The sequence below is a fragment of the Pangasianodon hypophthalmus genome, chromosome 24 (genome assembly GCF_027358585.1).
Source record: "Pangasianodon hypophthalmus isolate fPanHyp1 chromosome 24, fPanHyp1.pri, whole genome shotgun sequence".
NCBI lineage: Eukaryota > Metazoa > Chordata > Actinopteri > Siluriformes > Pangasiidae > Pangasianodon > Pangasianodon hypophthalmus.
This window is the reverse complement of record NC_069733.1, coordinates 18,973,364-18,997,150: the sequence shown is the minus strand read 5'-3', so window position 1 is coordinate 18,997,150 and position 23,787 is coordinate 18,973,364. Positions and strand designations below refer to the sequence as shown.

Genomic DNA, 23,787 nt, shown 5'->3' with positions numbered 1-23,787 from the left:
TTCAACACGTTTACACACTTTCTCACTTACAACAGGTACTTATCAGAAGCACACTTCTCTCTGTCTCTCTCTCTCTCTCTGTCTCTCTCCCTCCATCTCTCCATCTCTCTCTCTGCCTGGATGTGTCTATCTCTCTCCCTCCATCTCTCCATCTCTCTCTCTGCCTGGATGTGTCTATCTCTCTCCCTCCATCTCTCCATCTCTCTCTCTGCCTGTATGTGTCTATCTCTCTCCCTCCATCTCTCCATCTCTCTCTCTGCCTGTCTCTCTCTCTCTCCCTCCATCTCTCTCTCTGCCTGTCTCTCTCTCTCTCTCTCTCCCTCCATCTCTCTCCCTCCATCTCTCCATCTCTCTCTCTGTCTGTATGTGTCTATCTCTCTCCCTCCATCTCTCCATCTCTCTCTCTGTCTGTCTCTCTCTCTCTCTCCCTCCATCTCTCCATCTTTCTCTCTGCCTGTATGTGTCTCTCTCTCTCCCTCCATATCTCCATCTCTCTCTCTGCCTGTATGTGTCTATCTCTCTCCCTCCATCTCTCCATCTCTCTCTCTGCCTGGATGTGTCTATCTCTCTCCCTCCATCTCTCCATCTCTCTCTCTGCCTGTCTCTCTCTCTCTCTCTCTCCCTCCATCTCTCCATCTCTCTCTCTCTGCCTGTATGTGTCTATCTCTCTCCCTCCATCTCTCCATCTCTCTCTCTGCCTGGATGTGTCTATCTCTCTCCCTCCATCTCTCCATCTCTCTCTCTGCCTGGATGTGTCTATCTCTTTTTCATGTTCTCTGTATCTCTCTTTGTCTTTCTCTTTGTCTCTGTGTCTGTCAGTCTCTAAGGAGGCGTGGCCTTTGTGTCTGTCAATGTTTAAGGAGGCGTGGCCTTTGAGTCTGTCACTCTCTAAGGAGGTGTGGCCTTTGTGTCTGTCAATGTTTAAGGAGGCGTGGCCTTTGTGTCTGTCAATGTTTAAGGAGGCGTGGCCTTTGTGTCTGTCAATGTTTAAGGAGGCGTGGCCTTTGTGTCTGTCACTCTCTAAGGAGGTGTGGCCTTTGTGTCTGTCAATGTTTAAGGAGGCGTGGCCTTTGTGTCTGTCAATGTTTAAGGAGGCGTGGCCTTTGTGTCTGTCAATGTTTAAGGAGGCGTGGCCTTTGTGTCTGTCAATGTTTAAGGAGGCGTGGCCTTTGTGTCTGTCACTCTCTAAGGAGGTGTGGCCTTTGTGTCTGTCAATGTTTAAGGAGGCGTGGCCTTTGTGTCTGTCAATGTTTAAGGAGGCGTGGCCTTTGAGTCTGTCAATGTTTAAGGAGGCGTGGCCTTTGCGTCTGTCTATCTAGGACACTCTATTTCAAAACCTTAAGCAGAAGGATCAGAGTGAAATGGTCGAGCGAGCATCACACTGAACACTCTCTCTCCCGGATGAACTAAACCTCATATCTTTTACACATTATGCTGTGGATAAAATATTGAGACAGTTCAACTAATTGTCTGTGTGTTCGTCATAGCAACGTCCTGTTTCTCTTCCTCAGGAAACAAATCTATCAGTGTTGCGGTTGGTCAAGGGCAAAACACACACACGTGTGCACACACACACACACACACACACACACACACACACACACACACACACACACACACTGTGTGTTGTCTCTCTGCTTTACCTGTAAACTAATATAATAGTCAATGATTGTATTTCTGTCTCCTGAGTCCCAGAAGTGTGCGTCATCTGACTTTTTCCTAGACCAATCAAGAGTCTTCACTCATGCGTATCGCAAGGACGTTGAGCAAATGTTTAAAACCACCGGGTTAACAAAAAAAATATGATTTTTAAAAAGTGCAGCCTGTTGAAGAAAAACAATAAGGCCATATGGAAGAAATAAGGATGGAAGTGTTGTGCTCATATGAGACCGAGTTTGTACGGTACAGCTCAAAAACTCATCAAACCCTCGGCAGGGGCCTGCAGTGGGGTCAAAGGTCGCTCGGATCCCTTTCGGCTGAGCAGGACGCTGAGAAAAGACACGTTGCCACCTGAGGAAACACTCCAGCGCTTATGAAAACAATAACATTACGTATTGGGCTGTGTTTTTTTTCTCCCCGAGCCATACGTATCGCCGCACCGGGTGTGTTTAGGTTCTTCAGTTATGGTTCTCTCTGGCCTTTGAGGGATCTGTGAATAGATGTGTGGTTTATTCCAGTGCCCCGGATGACTTTGTGAGGGCGCCGCACCACGCTGGGGATAAAAAGGAAACTCTTTTTGAAAAGTTCAAGGACTAATATTTTGGCAGGGCAGCGTGGGGTCTGATGCTGACTCTGCACTTTCTTTACATACATGGAAAAAAAACCCGGAGAAAACCAACATTCCTCAAAGTTAGTGTTATTGTTATGCTGTCCGTAAGAGGAACAGGCTCTCATTAGTGGAACACACACACACACACACACACACACACACACACACACACACACACACTGGCTTGGTGAAGCATTTCCACCAGATTATTGTCTGAATGAAATCCAGCCGTCTCTGTATAATGTGTTTATCTGGGAAGCGCTCCACAACAGAGGCGTGAGGCGAGAGAAGAGAAGGGCTCACTCTCACTCTCACTCTCACTCTAGTGAACTACACAGCTCCCTTTCTAGGGCACTAGACAGCTAGTGAACTATCAGACAGACACACAGACACACAGACCTTAAGATAAAGAGATATAGACTAACTGACTGACTGACAGAGATACATAAACATATGGATAGATAGATGCAGACAAACTGACAGACAGATAAACAGACTCACAGAATGACAGACAGACAGACAGATAAACAGAGAGTTGGACTGAAGAACAGAGAGACACACAGAAAGTAAGACAGATAGACAGACTCACAGAAAAACAGACAGACAGACAGACAGAGAGAGACAGATAAATAGCTAGATAGACAGACAGACACAAGAAGAAAGACAGGAAAGGATAGATAGACAAACAGTCTCAGAAAGCAGACAGACAGACTTGCAGACACAGGAAGACAGATAGATAGATAGATAGATAGATAGATAGATAGATAGAGACATTGAGATGTTCCTCAGCCTACCTGCTGGTCCTGTTGTTCCACGAGACCCTGGAGCACCTGACGGTCCCCTCACTCCAGCCTCCCCCTTCGGCCCGGGCAGACCCTGAGAACCCGGTTTCCCTGCAGAACCACACAGCAGAACATCAGCACAACACAAAACACAAAGGTTTCAAGTGGAACCCCTTAAGAAGCCCTTCACTTAGAACCTTACTGATGTTAAAGCATCTACAAAGAACCTTAGTCAAAACCCTACCAGATAATTATATAGGCCAATTGGTTTAAAGAACCTGGTTCCATTTAGCACCCTTTGTTTAATCCTTTTGGAAGAACCCTTCAGGATTCCATGTAGAACCTTATGACACCGAATTATAGTAAGAACCCAAGAACCTTTCAGAGGGTTCTTCGAATAAATATCTTCTAGAACCATCTAAGGAACCCTTGAAAAACACTTTAGGAACTCAACTGAATTCTCAACTCAAGTGAATTCTCGTTCTCAGGGGTTCCAAAAGTTGTTGATTGTCAAGAAGAACCTTGTAGGATTTTGTAGAACTCTAATTCTTCAAATAAAAAAAAAAAATTTAACCTAGAACCAATAATCATCCAAGAACTTTGAGGAACCCTGTAGATTTCCAGCATGAGCTGAATCAAACTACAGGATGTAGACTCAGTGGAGTGGAGAACCTACCGTCTTTACCCGGTATCCCATCCCTGCCTCGTTCACCCTGTGGACCTGGGGAACACACACACATAGAACACAGAGTGAGGAACCGAACACTCACACAAACACTCACACACACACACACACACTCACACAAACACTGTGCACTGATTGTAAATTTATAACACACAACAATCATCAGAGATATTTCTGAAATTTCCGTTCCAAGAAATTTCAGTGACAGGTGGTGCAGCACAAACGTGTTACGAGTTACACACACACACACACACTTTGACACCACACATAGTATCAAACTGATTCTATATAGCAGTGTGTTATTCCAGCACCAAAAACAAACTGAGCGAGAAAACACACTCGATACACAACTGTTTATATTACGGCAATGCGACTTCTCATGTTAAGCCTTTCGTCATCGAACTCTACAGCGCTGCTTAAGTTTCTCAGAGTTCTCTGTGTAAGCTTGATGAGGTCATCAGTAATGGACCAGTGCTTAGCCAGACCCTGACACACACACAGAAACACACACACACACTAGAATTGCATGTCTGCCTAAGACCACCCATAACCCAAATCACAACGCTGCCTTCATTTCCTGCTGCTGCGCTAAACTGAGAAACTATTTTGTCTCATTTTTTTGTCTGACAGAAAACGTCTAATGTACGAATTTTTATCAACACATGCTGTGTTTGACAGTTCTGCTCACAATCTGATTAAATTTGGAAAAAGGATCTAATGTGTTGTGCTGAACCTGATAGAAGGAAAAATAAAGTGAACCTCGGAGTGTGATCACTATAATAACAGCTAGAGCAGGTACAGAGCCTCACTTTACCTTCACGTACACCACAGAGCTGCTGAATCCTGGATTCTGATTGGTCAGAAGGTGTTGATTAGTTTTCTATAACAGCCGCTCTGACAGTAGCGCAGGTTTATATTATAACTATTATATATATATATAACTATTATATATTCTGATATGTTATCGTTTCTATAGTAACAGCTCATTCACAGGTACAGCAGATGCTCTATTAACAAAAAAAGTATGACGTTGTTCTTTAATAAATAAGAACTGATAACTGTTGTTAAGTTGTTGTGGTGTAAGAGGAACAAAACACTTTGAAACATGCTGTTATAGGAAAATAATCAACTTTGTGGTGGTAACAGTAACTCCGCCTCATCACACCTCCCTGGCGGTTTTTTTGACACACAGTAGTTTATTCTTTACGTATCACCGTGGGACACAAACCTCTGGAGTGAAAGGAAAAAACACCTAAAGGTTCCTCGTAGAACTGTAAAACTTATTACATCACAAAATCTAAGAGCCAATCACATTTCAGTATGCAAATACAGGACAATCAACACGAGTTTCTGAGGAGAAATATGTAGGAATGGACAGATTTCTTCTATACTTTTTTAAAAAAAAACTACAGTGCGCTGCTTTAGCTGCTTTAACGTTACTTTTTGTTTAATATCTTCTGTCCAGACTGCCTCTGTAATGCGTGCCTCTGTAATCCCGTGCTAGGTTCTGTTGTTCGCTTTCAGGACGTCTACACTGATAAAGTCGTCCTCATTGTCCAAAAAAAATATCGCTGCGCTGATGAAAAGCAAATGTTGAATAAAGGATTATTCTTCATTTCATATCAAAACCCATCTCTCAAACTGTCCAGCACCTGTCGAGTCTCCGGCGATGGCTTTCCTTCTGACGTTTTCCAGAGTTAAGTTCTGTTCACACTGCATCATCGTCACCTAGCTGTTTCAGTTTTTCTGCTTTTGGACAAGGTCTTGATGTCCTGTTGAATTGTTTGCTGTGTGTTTGTGTGTGTGTGTGTGTGTGTGTGTGTGTGTGTTGGGCTAAAGTGAGTCGTGCAGTGTCAATGGTGTTGACAGCGTGACGTGATTTTTTTTTTTTGAAACCCAAGCAAACCTTGAGGATCTCATTATACTGCAGTGCCACAATGACAATCTTTCCAAACAACAAACGCGCTCTCTCTCTTTCTCTCTCTCTCTCTCTCACACACACACACACACACACACAGCTTTAATTCTGTTAATCCTCGCCAAAAAAAAGAGAAAAAGAAAAAAGCACCATCTGTGAGTTGAGATAAACAGCACTGGGGGGTTGGACACGGACACGGAGAACAGGATTAGCTCTGTGAAGCAATTGGCTAATGAAGGAGAAAATGTAACTGAAAAAGGATACACTGATGAAAAAAAAATGAGAGAGACACACACATACAGAGAGAGAGAGAGAGAGAGAGAGAGAGTGAGTGAGAGGGAGAGTGAGAATAAGACAGTGATAGAGAGAAGCAGAAAGAGAGAGTGAGAGAGAGGAACAGACAGAAAGACAGAGCGAGACAGGCAGAGAGAGGAACAGAGAGAGGGGGAAAGAGAGAGAGAGAAACAGATAGAAACAGAGATAGAGATAAAAAGGACAGAGACAGAAACAGAAATATAGAGAGAGACAGAGAGAACAACAGAGAGGCAGAGATAGAAATATAAATGGAGAGACAAGCAGTGTGATAGAGAGACAGAAACAGAAAAAGAGAGAGAGAAAGACTTATTGACGGAAAATGACCATTGCTGTCACTAAGATGGCCGCCGAGTGGAGAAACTTGATAGAACTTTGAGAGCTTCACCTTCACCTTCTGAGCCACAGTATGACCTTGCATTAAGAGCTACAGTGTGAAGCGAGCGACTCGTACCTGCAGGACCCTGTGCTCCTGGAGCTCCTCTGGCAGGTGGAGCCCCCATGAGGGAGGAGGACTCAGGGTCGTCTCCACCTTTAGACGGGGCGGGTCTGTGTGCAGAAAGGAGCTGGACCTGAAAGAGAAAACGAGAGGCTTGTAGTGTAGAGAGAAATCCAAAGAACACTTCTATATATATATATATATATATAAATCAGGTAACACAGAACACCTGTTATGTGCTTCCAGGTTTTCCTCAGTGCTGCTCTAGCTCCACCCTGACCACGCCCACAATCACCTGTTCCTTATTAGTCTCATTACCATGTGTGTGAGGTGAGCTGTGTTCCTCAGTTCTCTAGATAGTTGTTTTTACCTCTTCTTCCTGCTTGGTGAATAGTTAACGGTTCTAGAACCAAACAGAACCATTTCTATTTGCGGATACATTTTAAGGGGCTTCCTTGCCACTCAGAAAGGGTTCTTTAAAATCCTTCAGGGTTCTTTTTGAACACCTACAATTCCTACGACCCATGATGGCTGGAGAACACTGGGTAACTGGATCTTTGAAACAGCCTGTTTGGATCGCAGATTAACGTTCTACTATTGACTGAATAAGTTCTCTTTCTCAAAGATTCTTCTTAGAACCCTCTGTTTTTGGCTCTGCATAGAAGTATTTGCCTTGAGGGACAAATCAAGAAACCCTTTGGTGTTGGTGTTGGTGTTTTGTGGAGAACGATGGTGAATAAGGTCCTACATCACCAGATGAGTTCTACTTGCACACTTTCCTTAAAGAATTGTCTGTTGTATAGTTCTCAGAATCTTTAAGGATTTTCCTAGAGAGAGACACCAAGGAACCCTAGATGGAACCTTCGTTCTAATCATTTTTTTAATGCAGCTATATACGTCAAGAAACCAAGAACAAAAAAAAGAACATGCACCGAGCATGCAGTCATTTCGTTACTCGAAAAGAACCTGGTGTGCGTCTTTATCAGACACTCCACACCTGTAGGCGCGCAGGAGGCGATGATATTATTTTTTCTGTTAGTCTTGGTGAATTTATTGTGTCAATTTCTCAAGTTCTCACCCAGTTTTGTCTTGATTCCACTTTGTAAACATGCGTATATTTTTCTATTTTTCTATAAAACATCCATATAATCTCAGCTGGACGTGTCCTGCTAATACCACGTACCAACTGTGCGAGTTCTCCCTCAAACGCGTTCATATTGCTGCAAGCAAACAAACAAACTGGAAATCACACTGCGTCCTGAAAAAAACCTCTTTCCTTATTGTAAAACAGCCGACTTTAGTTTCCCCAGAAACCTCCATGTTTGTGGAATTACCTGTGATCCGATCTCCCCTATGGACGTTGACCCTGATTCCCAGATTAGCCAAAAACAAAAACACATTCATCAAACTCGAAGAAAACGGAGTATGAATTGGCCGAACATCTCCTGACTGTCAGAGATCCAAAGCAGAGACAAACCCTGATCAAGTGCAGACCCAGTGACAAAAACCAGTCACAAAAAAAAATCTAATTAATATGAAAAAAACATCAGAAATATGCCATATTATAAATCACACTTGGGGATACATAGCGAGCATTGTTCCAAATACAGTGCATTACAGCAGGTCCACCAGTCCCACGTCCCCACCCCATTCATCAGAAATATTCCCTTCTACTCCAGTTGTTTTCTCTTTGTTGTTGCTGTTAAATCGATTACTGATGTTACATCTTGTTCTTTCGTTCTTAAATATGTTCCTTCACAAAAGATTTCTCACAACTCAAATCACTTATACTTCTTATAAGCGTTTGATGCAGAATGCTGGTGATTGGGAACATTTGTGTGCTGGAAGATGGTGGTGATTATTGGTGAATGTCAGTGTGTGTTAGAGAAAGGTGTTTGATGGAGGATGTTGGTGTTTGCTAGAGAAATGTGGCGTGTTAGAGAACGTTGGTGTTTACTGGTGAACGTTGGCGTTTGCTAGAAAAAGTTGGTGTTTTAGAGAACGTTGTTGTTTATTGGAGAATTTTGGTGTTTAATGGTGAATGTTGGTGTTTGCTGGAGAAAGTTGGTGTTTAATGGTGAATGTTGGTGTTTGCTGGAGAAAGTTGGTGTTTATTGGTGAATGTTGATGTTTATTCATGAACACTGGTGTTTGCTGGAGAAAGTTGGTGTTTATTGGTGAATGTTGGTGTTTATTCATGAACACTGGTGTTTGCTGGAGAAAGTTGGTGTTTATTGGTGAATGCTGGTGTTTGCTGGAGAAAGTTGGTGTTTATTGGTGAATGTTGGTGTTTATTCATGAACACTGGTGTTTGCTGGAGAAAGTTGGTGTTTATTGGTGAATGCTGGTGTTTATTGTGAACGTTGGTGTTTGCTAGAAAAAGTTGGTGTGTTAGAGAACATTGTTGTTATTGGAGAATTTTGGTGTTTAATGGTGAATGTTGGTGTTTGTCTGTGAACATTGTTGTTTATTGGTGAATCTTTGTGTTTATTGGTGAACGTTGGAGTTTGCTGGAGAAAGCTGGTGTTTATTGGTGAGCGTTGGTGTTTTTTTTGTGAACTCTGGGGTTTGCTAGAGAACGTGGGTGTTTATCGGTAAACATTGGTGTTTATTGGGGAATGTTAGTGCTTAACTGTGAACGCTGGTTTTTATTGATGAACACTGGTCTTTCCTGGTGAACCTTGGTGTTTGCTAGAAAAAGTTGGTGTTTGTGAACATTGTTGTTTATTGGTGAATGTTGGTGTTTATTTATGAACATTGGTGTTTGCTAGAGAAAGTTGGTGTTTATCAGTAAACACTGGTGTTTTTTGGTGAACGCTAGTGTTTAACTCTGAATGCTGGTATTTATTGATGAACACTGGTCTTTACTGGTGAACATTGGTGTTTGCTAGAGAAAGTTGGTGTTTGTTTGTGAACACTGTTGTTTATTGATGAATGTTGGTGTTTATTCATGAACGTTGGGGTTTGTTAGAGAAAGTTGGTGCTTACTGGTGAACACTGTTGTTTATTTGTGAATGTTGGTGTTTATTTGTGAAAACTGGTGTTTTATGGTGAACATTAGTGATTAACTGTGAACACTGGTGTTTATTGATGAACACTGGACTTTACTGGTGAACCTTGGTGTTCGCTAGAGAAAGTTGGTGTTTCTTGGTGAACGCTGACATTTACTGATGAATGCTGATTTGTATTGGAGAATGTTGGTGTTTATCAGGGAACATCTGTTTATTGATGAATGTAGGTGTGTATTGGAGAACGCTGGTGTTTATCTGAGATCATCTGTGTTTACTGGTGAATGTCGGTGTGTATTGGAGAACGCTGGTGTTTATTGGTAAATGTTGGTATTTCGTGTGAAATATTGGTATTTATTGGGGGTTGATGGAAAACGCTGGTTACTGGTACGTGATGGAGAATGTTAGTATTTGATGGAAAATGTTAATGCTTGATGGAGAATGTTAGTATTTGATGGAGAATGTTAGTGTTTGATGGAGAACTTTAGTATTTGATGGAGAATGTTAGTGTTTGATGGAGAATGTTAATGTTTGATGGAGAATGTTAGTGTTTGATGGAGAATGTTAGGGTTTGATGGAGAATGTTAGGGTTTGATGGTGAACGTTAGTGTTTGATGGAGAATGTTAGTATTTGATGGAATTGTTAGTGTTTGATGGAGAATGTTAGTGTTTGATGGAATTGTTACTGTTTGATGGAGAACGTTAATGTTTGATGGAGAACTTTAGTATTTGATGGAGAATGTTAGTGTTTGATGGAGAACGTTAATGTTTGATGGAGAACGTTAGTATTTGATGGAATTGTTACTGTTTGATGGAGAACGTTAATGTTTGATGGAGAACTTTAGTATTTGATGGAGAACATTAGTGTTTGATGGAGAATGTTAATGTTTGATGGAGAACGTTAGTATTTGATGGACTTGTTACTGTTTGATGGAGAATGTTAGTGTTTGATGGAGAATGTTAATGTTTGATGGAGAACTTTAGTATTTGATGGAGAACGTTAGTGTTTGATGGAGAATGTTAATGTTTGATGGAGAACTTAAGTATTTGATGGAGAACGTTAGTGTTTGTTGGAGAACGTTAATGTTTGATGGAGAACGTTAGTATTTGATGGAATTGTTACTGTTTGATGGAGAACGTTAGTGTTTGATGGAGAACGTTAGTATTTGATGGAATTGTTACTGTTTGACGGTGAACGTTAGTGTTTGACGGAGGACGTTAGTGTTTGACGGAGAACGTTAGTGTTTGACGGAGAACGTTAGTGTTTGACGGAGAACGTTAGTATTTGATGGAATTGTTACTGTTTGACGGAGAACGTTAGTGTTTGACGGTGAACGTTAGTGTTTGACGGAGGACGTTAGTGTTTGACGGAGAACGTTAGTGTTTGACGGAGGACGTTAGTGTTTGACGGAGAACGTTAGTGTTTGACGGAGAACGTTAGTATTTGATGGAATTGTTAGTGTTTGATGGAGAACGTTAGTGTTTGATGGAGAATGTTAATGTTTGACGGAGAATGTTAATGTTTGATGGAGAATGTTAGTGTTTGATGGAGAATGTTAATGTTTGATGGTGAATGTTAGTGTTTGATGGAGAATGTTAATGTTTGATGGAGAATGTTAGTGTTTGATGGAGAATGTTAATGTTTGATGGAGAATGTTAGTGTTTGATGGAGAATGTTAATGTTTGATGGAGAATGTTAGTGTTTGATGGTGAATGTTAGTGTTTGATGGTGAATGTTAGTGTTTGATGGAGAATGTTAATGTTTGATGGAGAATGTTAATGTTTGATGGTGAATGTTAGTGTTTGATGGTGAATGTTAGTGTTTGATGGAGAATGTTAATGTTGTGTATAAGGTTCATGGTTGATTCAGACAGGAATTAAAGGAAGAAATAAAGCACTGCCCAGCGGATGATAAACTGAAGACACGCTCCTGGTGCGACACGTTACCTTTTCCTCCAGAGAGCTGAGCCGATCGGTGAGAGCCGTGATACGACTGCAGTTTAGACAACCTGAGAGAGATACAGAGAGAGAGAGAGACAGAAAGAGAGAGAGAGAAATCTGCATTATGGTCACATGATTTAGGCCTGTTGTGTAAATCAGTGAAACATTTCAACACGTCTGTTTCAGAAGGAAATACTGTATGTCAACGTCCGGAATAAAACCAGAGCTAAGAAGCCATTTCATGTGAACATGACTGAGTGAGTGAATGTTTGGTTTTATAACAAATGGAGGAGATAAGAAACGTGATTGGTTCGTACTGGAGAGCTGCTCTGTGGGCTTGGGTAATGCCGACTTGCGGAAAGTTGCCTGTTTTCTCACGGCCTCTTGAGCCAACAGATTACCGCTCGCAGAACCTGCACACACACACACAGAGGAAGAAGAACACGATTAAGTTCAATTAAATTCAGTTCAATTACATTCGATTATACCAAATCTGATTCCGTTAAATTAAAATGAATGTGACACAAATTGAAAATGATCAGCATGTTCAAGCATGAAACAACAACATGAGTCAATTTTCAGGACGAGACTTTCTCACAAAGCCATGCCAGTGTGAGCGAGACAGAGCTCTGAAAGATCATTTTACTTGGAGCGAAGCCCAGTATGATGAACTGAACAAGATGAAAAACCCAAAATTATTAATCCAGCCTCCAACATTCGCTCTCTTTCCCACTCTTCCTACACTCATTGTTGTGCTGTGTGTGCATGAGATTCAGTTTCTCCATACTGTTTAAAGCTAAACAGAATAATGTAATACTGTGTGAGGAAAAAGGAGGTGGATGAATTTTGCGGCACTTCTGCTTATGAAAATCACCAACAAAGCTGCTTCACGCCACAAACCACAGCCCACTGGGACGGAGTTTCTCAAACGCATCGTAGTGGAGATTCCCTGGTGTTCTGGCAGTTTTCTCTGCTCTAGAACCCCAAACTTAATCTGCAAAAATGCCTGTTAAAGGAAAACTCCAACATTTTTAAACCTAATTTCACATCTCTAGATTCTGTCCTGCGTGTGTGATGACCACAGAGTAACGTGGTAGAGCTTCGACATGTTTCTCTGAACCGAGAAAAGAACAGCAAACTTGTGTACTTCAAACGTACTTAATGTATAATGGAAGTCTAAGGGCAGATGTAGAACTCTGTAATTCAAATATTTGACAAATTAAACCGTAGTAAAATATATTGGCGATATACTAGACTCCTATTAGATTTATTTCAACGCTCTTCTCATTCAGATATCACCACATTATTTTTATATTATATCTTGATTTAAAACAATCATATTACATTTAACAACAAAAAAAGTTATTTCCGTTTTCAGTCTGCATTTTCTATCCGGATTGGAAGCTTCTGCTCAAGAAACATCTGCCAACCTTGGAGGTGTGAACTACAAGCAAATGATTTTAATAATCTGAGTGTAAGCAGAGTGCAGGAAATCCACTTCAGCAGCTGCGTAACCCGATTCTGAATACCAGGAACTTTCCATGAATAACTTTTGAATTTAAATCTCCAACTCTGAAAAATTCCCAGTATCTTTACTGGAAATTTTTTGTATACAGACACCATCAAACCCACACAACTACACTAGTGATTTTGGCACAAGCACTTATTTTTCTCAAAAAGTAGCTTGATCTCCAAAGAATTTATGATAGCGTGTTTTTTCGCATAAATGTGTACTAATGAAGCTCAACAGCTGCACTTAGACTTCCATTATAAGTAAATCAGCAGAAAATGTTTTAATCAGTGCAGGAAAATTCACACATACACTATACATGGATAAATTAAGATTAGTTTGAAAAACGCCAGAGTTTTCCTTTAATAAGTAAATCTAGTGAAACACTTGGTAAAACAGCTAGATATTTCATGCTCATCTAGATCATCACACTAGATCATCTATCCTGTTTGGTTTTCTGCATCAGCACTCTGTCCTCCAGAAAGGGAGGTTTAAGTTGAGAGTTGAGGAGGAGATCAATTTAGCCAAGAAAGAGGAGGAGGGGTTCTCATTAAAAAACAATGGCTTCCTTGTATTGTTCGGTGGGCGATATTTCCCTCTCTCTTTATTCTTTTCACTGACTGGGTTTCACATGTGCTCATGTGTGGGGTGTTAGCATGCTAGCACCACTGAGACTAGCTAGCTCCCAGTGCTGCTCCAGTCATTAGCGTGAGGCCCAGGTCAGGACCTCATCACCGGCTAGACTGAGGAGGACCGCTCGACCAATCCCACACAGCCAAACGGTCACTATGGCAACACTGCGGCCAATGATGTGGCACCTTCCGTGTTTTTTCAAGGCCTGGAAAAGAAATAAGTGCGGCTGTTGCTGTAATGAGGCAGAACACTAAAGCAAGGCTGGGAGAGAAATAAAAAAGGCTGAAGCAGTGGAAAGAAATTAGTGAAACTCTTCCTAACTCTCATTATTTCATGAACGCTCGGCCTTCAGCAACAGAGTGAGTGATGCTAGGGCCTCTACCATTTTATAAGACTGAAATATAAATCAGGACTTTTATTTTATTTAAAAAAACTGAGAACTGTTTGATGCTTTGAACAAGGTCACATGGTTCACTTCTTAACATACCTGAGTGGGATCAAACCCTGAGCTCACTAATATCACATTTGTGCCAAAATGATCTAAAATAATTGAGGGCGAGCAGCTTGTTAAACATTTCTGGCTGCGAGTTTTGAGGTGGAGCTCCGTCAGATCAGATAACTGTGATTAACACTTCTTTTACAGTGTTCTGTTCAGACTGTTGTTATTTTATGTTGTTATTGTGAGAAACTGAAGTCTTGGCTTGTACACAAGTAAACTCGTCTAAAACGTGTTCATTAGATAAAAATACAGCTTTCTGATATTTTTACAGCACTACATGTAGCTCATGCAAGTTCTCATTCCTTTCAGTGTTTATAAAAACACAAGTTAGCATTCCTCACTATTACCACACATACACTACTACACTAAAACTGTGTGTATAAATGTTTATAATTGTAACAAGATGCAGTTTTGCCCAAAATAGGGCACACAGCAAGTCCAAGACAGCAGGAAAGAAGCCACTGTGGTTTCTGTGGTTGGTGTAAAGACCATAGGGTTAAAATATCGAGGGAGAACTCGCACAGTTTCCTCACACCTCCGGGGCTGGGGTTTGAATCCCGCCTCCGCCGTGTGTGTGGAGCTTGCGTGTTCTCCCCGTGCTTTGGGGGTTTCCTCCAGGTACTCTGGTTTCCTCCCCCAGTCAAAAGACATGCACTGTAGGTTGACTGGCATTTCCAAATTGTTCATAGTGTGTGAATTGGTGTGTGAGTGTGTGTGATTGTGCCCTGTGGCGTCCCCCTCCAGACCTTCCCCGTGACCCTGTGTAGGATAAGCAGTACAGAAAATGGATGGATGGACAATTCATGCCGTCATGGAGTTACCAATATGGCGTCCAAAACAGTAAACAATAACCTATGCCATACCAACCTATGTGTAACATCGACAGCTGAAAGCGTACATGCTACATAACATCTACAAAAAATATATACAGCTTCATACAGTAATAACGGGCTCAAACCAGTCCTGGTCCATGATCATCTGGTTCTCTAAAAATTGGATCAATTATATAAACAAGTCTTGGACTTTGAAAATGTTTGACTGAAACATTATGAGCTCCGTAGCAGCGCCTGAGGTGTCATTTTAGCCGGAAATAGAGCAACAAAAAAGCTGGAACTCCGCGGCCTCTTTCTCCGGCACTGTAGCTCGCAGATGTGCAGGGCTGGTGTTATTTAAGAGCTCTTTTTTCTCTCTTTCTCTCTCTCTCGCTCTCTCTCTCTCTTTTCCTGTATATATATATATATATATATATATATATATATATATATATGTAAACTCTGTAGTAAAGACAGGCTAATTCTGATTGGCAAATTGGTAAACATGACTCTCAAATAAAGACCCGCCCACCATGAATCGTCCAGGAGAAAATGACAGAAAAAAGAAATTCAGAAAAATAAAACACGAACATTGATTCGTTCTTTTGCAGTTGGTGGTTCAGTCTTTAGCTAATATCTGGAAGCTGATTATTAAATGAGTTTTGCTAGCTAAACCGTAAGCCTTGTTTCTACATTAGCATCACAAAACTAAAGAGACAAACGTCTCACACACTGATCACATCTCACCTGATATTTATTATAAATATATTTGGGGAGAAAAGTGTGCAAATTTGATTTGGGGTTCTGAGACGCTGACCTGGTGTGGGTACTACAGTAGGGCCTTTCGCACCGCTCTAGTTCCAGAAGTAAATTTACGGTACTAAAGTACTGGGCGATTTTGCGTGAACTATTTCGCAGTACCGTTTAAAGGGCTGCATTCGCACCGACAGCGGGCACTAGGAAGTGACGTAAGCCGGTCGACAGCGACGTCATTTGTGCGCGGCGTTCATCAACGGAAACAAAGAAGAACAGCGTAAACAACCGGAGGATGGAGGACGCTGTGATCGGAGCTGTGTGTTTGTCGTGTCTCGCGTCCATCTATCGCTGTTCTCCATACTTGCGACACTTTTTAAATCATGGCGGGTGAGGGCGTTTTTGTACGCGTTTGGCCAATCGACGTCTACTTACGTCACGGATAGTACCAGTTGTTAGAGGTTAGACCCTGCTCCGGAGTAGGAGCTCATTTGGTTCTCGAAAAAAGGCAGTCGGTACTAAAATCACACCCAGTTCCGGAGGTGCGAAAACGCCAAAAAGTGGGTAGTTCCACAATTAGTTCCGGTACTATGAAAAGGTTCCCGCAGTGCGAAAGGACCTAGTGTCACTCTGTTTCTGAACATCTTCATCATAAGTCTGACTATTTTTTAAATTCTCAGTCATACTCAGTGTGTGTGTGTGTGTGTGTGTGTGTGAGAGAGAGATGTGTGTATGTAATTGTGTAATAACCATGTCAAGTCAAAATCGTTGCATTTGTAATAGATCACACATGTGAACTGACAGTTTGCATTATTTGGGCACATTATAACACACACACACACACACACACACTCCCTTTTTAACTTGCCAAGAACAACATCACATCACCCTGAGAATGAGTTTGACCTTACACTCTGTGTGCGTGTGTGTGTGTGTGTGTGTGTGTGTGTGTGTATTCCTGTGGGAGTCTCGGTTAGTGATTTTATCACCACTGTTTTATTAACACAGCTTCACCCTTAGACACACAAACACACACACACACACACAGAGCAGAGTGACTTCAACTAGTGATGAAATCTCTCCATGGTCCCACACTCTCCTGTTATGAGGTCACTTCCTGTCAGGGCTGATGGGAATAATTGTGTATCACGGCTTATCAGCATAAAAGTCTCTAAATCAAAAGGGGAGTGATCAGGCTAATGTGTAAACACTTACACAATGTTGTCAAAAAACTCCTTACTGCAACAGGGTGTGTGTGTGTGTGTGTGTGTGTGTGTGTGTCTGGGTATGATTGTGGCTTGTTTGAGGCTCGTTTCAGCCTTTTCTGATGATCAGAATGTTTATAATACACAAGAAATGCATGCAAGCATGCATCTGTATCCGTGTGTGTGTGTGTGTGTGTGTGTGTGTGTGAGGAAAGTGACACAATCACAGACGCACAGATGTGTTTACTTGAGCATGTGACGTTGCAAAACTGTTTTGACAGTCGGGCGTTTAAACATCACAACACAAACGGCCACAGCGACATTCTTTACTCTGTGATCTCGAACACCAACATAAGCAAACACACACCACAGAAGATCCGGGATACACAACTGCACTCGCTGCGGAAAACCTCAGGCGCTTTCGCATGGTTTTTTTCCTTCAACCTCCTGCGAACATTCTACATGTAATCCTACAGGAAGTGGATGCTTTTACAAAAACCGTTTTGCATCAAATGAATGCGTGGCATCCTGCACTTTTTTCTAATCTCTTGACCAATCAGGTCGCATTTGAGGAATATGAGGAAACTAGCGACGTGTTAAACGGAAAATATATTCACTGTCAACATTTCAGCTTTGCAGTACAACTAAAATATAACGCTGGGGAGCCAATACTTTAATCTTAGTGACTTAACGGAAAACAGCGGTGTATTGTGTGTGTGTGTGTGTGTGTGTGTGTGTGTGTGTGTGTGGTGTACTATGTAGGCATTATGTTATACCCTGTGTGGGGATCATATACAGTGAACATGAAGCCATTCACAATTTATTCCTGCATTCAACTGAAACTCGGAATTTCCAACAATTTCCGGCTAGGATGGAAACTCAGGACCTCGAGTTCAGCAAGTGTTAGTATTTATAAGTGTATATATAAGTGTAGAGAGCCGATCAGAAGTATTTCTGTATTCCGACCCCTGGCTTGTATCATCTCATAAATCAGAGGTAGCGCACTGATATCTACAGAGTTACCTGTAACGAAACAGGAAACGGGTCACGACGAAGCCAAGATACCGACAAACACCAACAGACAGCAACATGTCTACGATGGAATACGTGTGTGTGTGTGTGTGTGTGTGTGAAGGATCTCAGACATGATTCCATGCCTTCCTGCTCTCAAACACAGCCCGAGTACGCAGCTTGACCTTCGCTGAAATAAAACATTAACAGTGCCATGGAGTTTTAAAGATTACTGGCTAAGGAATTAGCTAAATTTGAGTGAGTCAGTCGTCAGAGGAGGAAAACAGTTTGTACTTTTCTGGTGATTGCAAGACATTAATTAGGAAATATAAATTTCCTGCAAAAATAGTGATATATTTAATCTAAACAAATTTATTAAATATTTCTAATTATAATACATGCATGGACGTGTTCATGGATTAGCCGCGTGGACTTGGATGCCACACACACACACACACACACACACACACACACATACACACACAACATTCACTCTTACAGCACAGATAGTGCTGATTCAGCAGCTCAGAGTTCTCAGAGCCACGCTCTATGGGAACACACACACACACACACACACACACACACACACACACTTCAGCAGCACCTGGTGTGTAATGAGTGTGTGGTGCTGAGAGCAGCAGTCTTCCCCCTAACAGAGATGAATGAGTGTGATAAACAGAGTTTCTCTTCTCTAACTTTAATAGCAGCAATCGTAAGCGTAACCGTAAGTACCTGTGCTCTGGTGGGCGGAGCTAAAAAATAGTGCAGCTCACTGATTGGCTAAACACAGATGTGTGGTAGTGTAGTGACTTTCTGCTGAAGTTTCCTTCTCTTTTCCTCATTTTTTTCCTGCAGGATTTCGGAGGCGTGAGAACTGACGACCGCTTGGCAACGAAAGCAGAACGCTTAAAGATGATTGGACGGAGAAGTATTCGTTTACTTTGCAGATATGAAACAGAATTCCTTCATCAAAAGCTCTAATAATGTCTTATTTAGCGCTGTGAACTAATCACTAATATTTAAGCATTAAAAGATAACCGTTGTCGCCATTCATATTTATCCCTTGAGCCGTTAAATTAGTTGCCATGGCGACAAAACGACACCACCCCCAATCCTATGATGTCATCGGTCTCGGTTCAAGACCAGCAGCATTTTAACCGAGTCGAACTGATCTTCTGCGAAGGAAAATGCCAGAACAGTTTGAGATTTTAGAACCAGAACCATCGCAAGACTTACATTCTGGCTCTTACACATGACCAGTCTTCATCTGTCACTCCCTTCACCTTTGACCTTTGACCCTGAACGTGGTCAGCAGCGAGGTGCAAGTGTGAGGTCACGGCGTTATTAAAGCTAACGAGGGTCTGGAACAATATTTTTAGAAGGAGGGTGAAGTTCAGCTCACCCAGACACACACACAAAACACACACACACACGCGCACACACACACACACACACACACACACACACACACACACACACGCACGCACACACACGCATGGAACGAAGTGCTGCAGCAAATCAGAGCCAAATGAAAACAGAGACAAAAAGAGGGAACGTGAAAGAAAGAAATGGAGAAAAAGAGAAACAGGTTCTTACATACAGACACGTCGTCTCAGTAAATCACTGTGATTCCACACACACACACACACACCTTCACGTGAACGTGCACACACACACACACACACACACACAGATTTGGCCATTGTGTTTGACTCGCAGCCAAAGTAACCACTGGAATTATCCTAAACTGTGACACACGCTGTTAAAGTTCATTACCTTCTGGATGTAGAAACACACTTTTGACTGCTCAGACGTGTGTGTGTGTGTGCGTGTGTGTGTGCGTGTGTGTGTGTGTGCGCGTGTGCGCATGTGAGCCTTTTTCCAAACAGAAAACGTGAATTAAACGTGATTTGGGATTAAAGCAGGCCTCCGGTGTGATTAAGTGTTCCCTAGCGAGTGTTTTTTCCTGAGCTGAGAATCTTCTCCAGCCACAGCAGGTGCTGCTTTTCATTCTTTCTTTCTTTTTAAATTTATATGAATTCATTTATCTTTATTATTTTCAAAAAATATTCAGGCAGAGTCGATTTTTAGTGAGTGAAATTTCTAAAGAAAAATTTCTCTAAGATTTCGTTCTGTGTATTCAACATTTTCGTGTCGCAGATTTACGTTGAGAATAAATTTCACGTGAAGTTCACGTCCGGTTTCATTTTGGGAAAAATTCAACCCTGATGCTCATGCATGTAGATTTGCACACCACTTTTATAATTGTATTGTATTCTACATTTATACAATTTCCTATTTATTTTTTCATATATCATTTTTTTTAAATGATCTACTTTTTAAATTCTTTACAGCGCACAGAATCTCGCCGTACTTGCCGTAAAATGACAATAAAGCTATTCGTGTCCATATCACAATTTATTTCACTGCTTTGATCTCCGAAAGGGGCGGACCTTCATTTAAAAAAAAAAATCATAAAAGATTAAAAATAATCCAAATTGCTAATTTTATCATGAGATCTTAAACAAAACTTCTGAAACGTATTATAAATTATTCTTTTAACAAAAGGACAGAAATATACTCCATTATTCAGGAGGCTGAATTAAATGTTATTACTATTTTGTAAACTTTTTAAAAAATTTTATTTAATGGCACGACTAGCTAGCGTTCCAAAATATTAGCTTCTCAGGAGGAAGTGGAATTAATGGTAATTCTTCTGGGATGTTTCTGAAATGCTAAGTCACAGTTAAACTTCTGAACCAAAATGGAATTTATTTTTATTTCAGTACAAATTTTCTGGTTTTGCCAGCTGACGTAAACGGCACATAATTAGCGTAACTGCGGTTTTATTGCTTAAACCCGACACCTGACTCCACATCGGTGCCAAAAAGGAGCTGTTCATCATAAAGCCCCAAGACACTGATGAGGGGGTTAGTCTGGGGGTGAACGAGGGCGTTAATCTCTCCGTTCCTGATGTAACGACTCCCGTTTCCCCCCCACTGTCTCACCAGATGTGCACACACACGACCTGTAATCGTTCACTGTACACACACACACACACACACACACACACAGAGTCTGTAATCTTGCACAGGAAAGGGGGTGTCCTGTCACTCGACTCCTCCTCCTCGTTTCTCATTTCTCCAGCTTTCTCCACCCCGAGTCACGACAAAACTGACAGCGGTGCGATTTTCTCCGATGTTTCAAGCGTGGTTGATATTCTCCACAGCGAATCACGTCTCTGATGAGTAGCAAGAACAGCGACGAGTAACAGCCACAGAGACTCCAAGAGGAAGCTCATGAGAACACGTAGGAGCTTCAGAATCCAGTTTAGCATTTATCTATGTGTGTGTGACAGAGCGAGGACAAAATGTAAACACAATCATATCGCTTCCATAAGAGGTTTATTCGCTGTCATTCTAAACAAAGAACTGCAACTTAAAAACAAGAACGATATCATTCCCGCAGGAGCGCAGGAGAAAAACAGCTACGCTTCTTTGCGTGTGTAACCTCACCGAACAATCCTTCCTCATCAGTTTTCTCTTATTTCTATTTCTGGATGTTTCTGCACTAAACAGTTGCTCAGACTCCATCTCAATGAAGTCACATGATAGACAGCTCTTGCGTTTATTTTTGTGTTTATTTAAAGCGGGATTTGAAAGATTGTGTAGTGTGTGAACATCATCTGCGAGCAGTCGTGTAGTGATCACACTGCACACCACTACGTTCACCAACGATCAGAAAGGTTAAACGTTGTGTAGAGTGAACACTGCAGTGGCTCTGATATTTGGAAAGCTGTGCACATGGCCTACCAGAAACCATCCTACTGGGACCTTTGGTATCAGACCAATGAGTAATGCAGAAGGTTCCAGTTTTCTCATGCTAAAAGCTCAGGTAGAAACACTGGAGAATTTGAGCCCCTGACGCAAAACATACACAGAGCCTTTTTTTTAGACACTCATTGCTAACCTAATTCTCCAAAATGACAAGCTAACTCAGGATAACTGCTAGCAACACAAGGGTGTCGCATTCTGTCAGTTCGCAGGAAAGAGACTGCTCAAAAATAACGCTGCATCTTGGCTCAGAAACAGCACCTTCGCTAGCGTTTTTACCTTTTACTGCCTTCTGAGATGCAGCTGAACGTTGTCTATCAAAGGTGAGTCTATCAAGTAAACGCTTGCCTTTCCTGTCCTATAGCAACGGGTAAGAGATAAAGATATCACTATAGCGTCCCACATCATTCCAGATGCCTACACATGGCACTACAAATGCAAACATGTACCAGGTGGATCTACAGATCTGTTGGGTTAAGGCATGAAGAAGTTCTTTTTAAATAAGTCACGTGGGGTCAGAGGAAAGACGATCGTTTGGCTGTAGACAAGACGTCAAGTTTAATACGGACCAGAACAGGATGTGTATTTAGAGGCCAGATCAAGATTAATGGTCTAATAACATATTTTAGTTGCCAGTTTAGATTAGGTGAGGCTGGAGCAATAATGGAAGTCCATGAACATCTCAAGTCACCTGGTGCTCACTGGATAAACGTTCAAAAAGTGGAGAAATGTAGGGCTGCAGGATGAACCATACTGATGTCAATAATTAAAGATTATCAACTGTGATACTCGTTCATTTACTTCATTCATTAAGCTCAGCTCCTGTCTCAGTGATTATCATTACAAAGTTTTTTCTTTTTTGAGAATTTCTCCCAAGCCTGGATTTCAGACACCAAACCTGACTGAAAAGCATTTCATCTTTTCTTCTCTGCTCTTCCTTGCTGCAGAAGATGCCCCTATTTCATTTCTGCTGTCTTGGTTAAAGCATTGTACTAAATCTCTCATGAGGGAAATGTGGTGATTGGAGATGGAAAGGATAAAGAATGAAGCATGGCTAAATGGAAACACTCTTCTCAGAAATGTCAGAGCTGACATGTCAAGCGAGCAAGACGACTAAAATTAGCATCAAGTGTGTGTGTGTGTGTGTGTGTGCGTGTGGCAGCATGGACCGCAGACAGGCAGAACCTTAAGCCCTCGAAATGAGACGTTCCACACCGCAGAACCACCTCCTTGTTCTCACATACTTCCTCCCGCACAAAGAAAACAGATGTTGGACACAGTGGAAGGGAAGGAGCTGCTGATGCCCACCTACTACGGTTTAGCAACAACTCCTCTTTTTTATTATCTTTTTTTATTAGACAGACATGCCAACACCAAAGTGTCCTCCTCCCATCGTAAAACATGACTGCCTCTCAAGTGTTTGTCTCAAAACCCCCCTGGTGACCCTCTGAATATCACACCCAGGCATCCATCCATGTCTCATTTCCCCAGCGCTCACCAGGGGGCGCTTCAGTAAAGGATCTGCACCATCAGAGGAACTCTGAGTGTTGTTTTTCTGAGTGGACAAGCGTCCTTGGTTCTTACACGTGCCACTCCAAATGGACCACAGGCTTTAAAAAAAAACCCTCTGGAATCAGCACCATAAGAGCTTTGTTTAAAAAGAACAGGAAAACAACTCCGGGATATGTTAGTAATTAAGAAAGCCATCAAAGCGGAGAAGAACCAAATGAGTGCCAGGATACACCAATTACAGTTTTTAAATAACTGTAAAAAAGCAGAGTTGTTTGATTTGGGCAAGTTTTCACTGCACTATGAATCTCAAACCTTCTGAGGAGAAACTGAAGTGGCTGAAAAGTGCTCAAACAAGATATTCAGTTATGGTTCTGTTAATCTAAACGGAATAAAAGATTGACAAGAATAAATGTCGGACTCGCTCTGGTGTTAAAGGCCTCGTTTTGGCGTAGGGATGAGGGATGAGGTTGGGAATACCGCGCTAAATGCAGTGCGTCCTTCACGTAGCCACGGGCCAAAGCAGCTTGTGGAAAAACAGAACAAACTCCAAAAACTTCTGCGGAAACCCCTATTCCACAAACCACGGTCGGGCCAAATAAGAAACAGAGAAGGAAAACGAGGAAAAAAAAGGGCACCATCGAACATAGAGTCTGTATCCAAAGATC

The 23,787-nt window shown here is 41.7% G+C and overlaps 1 protein-coding gene across 2 annotated transcripts in view; it reads right to left on the bottom strand.

The window, feature by feature from the left end:
• emid1 (EMI domain containing 1) overlaps positions 1-23,787 on the bottom strand; it is a 93,741-nt gene that overhangs the window by 23,840 nt on the left and 46,114 nt on the right. For both annotated transcript variants that reach the window (XM_026931305.3, XM_026931307.3), the window contains exons 4-8: positions 11,672-11,767; positions 11,361-11,422; positions 6,421-6,538; positions 3,728-3,772; positions 3,064-3,162 (exon numbers count right to left, since the gene is read on the bottom strand). In XM_026931305.3, coding sequence (XP_026787106.3) covers positions 3,064-3,162; positions 3,728-3,772; positions 6,421-6,538; positions 11,361-11,422; positions 11,672-11,767 — 420 coding nt within the window. The remainder of the gene's footprint in view (positions 1-3,063; positions 3,163-3,727; positions 3,773-6,420; positions 6,539-11,360; positions 11,423-11,671; positions 11,768-23,787) is intronic.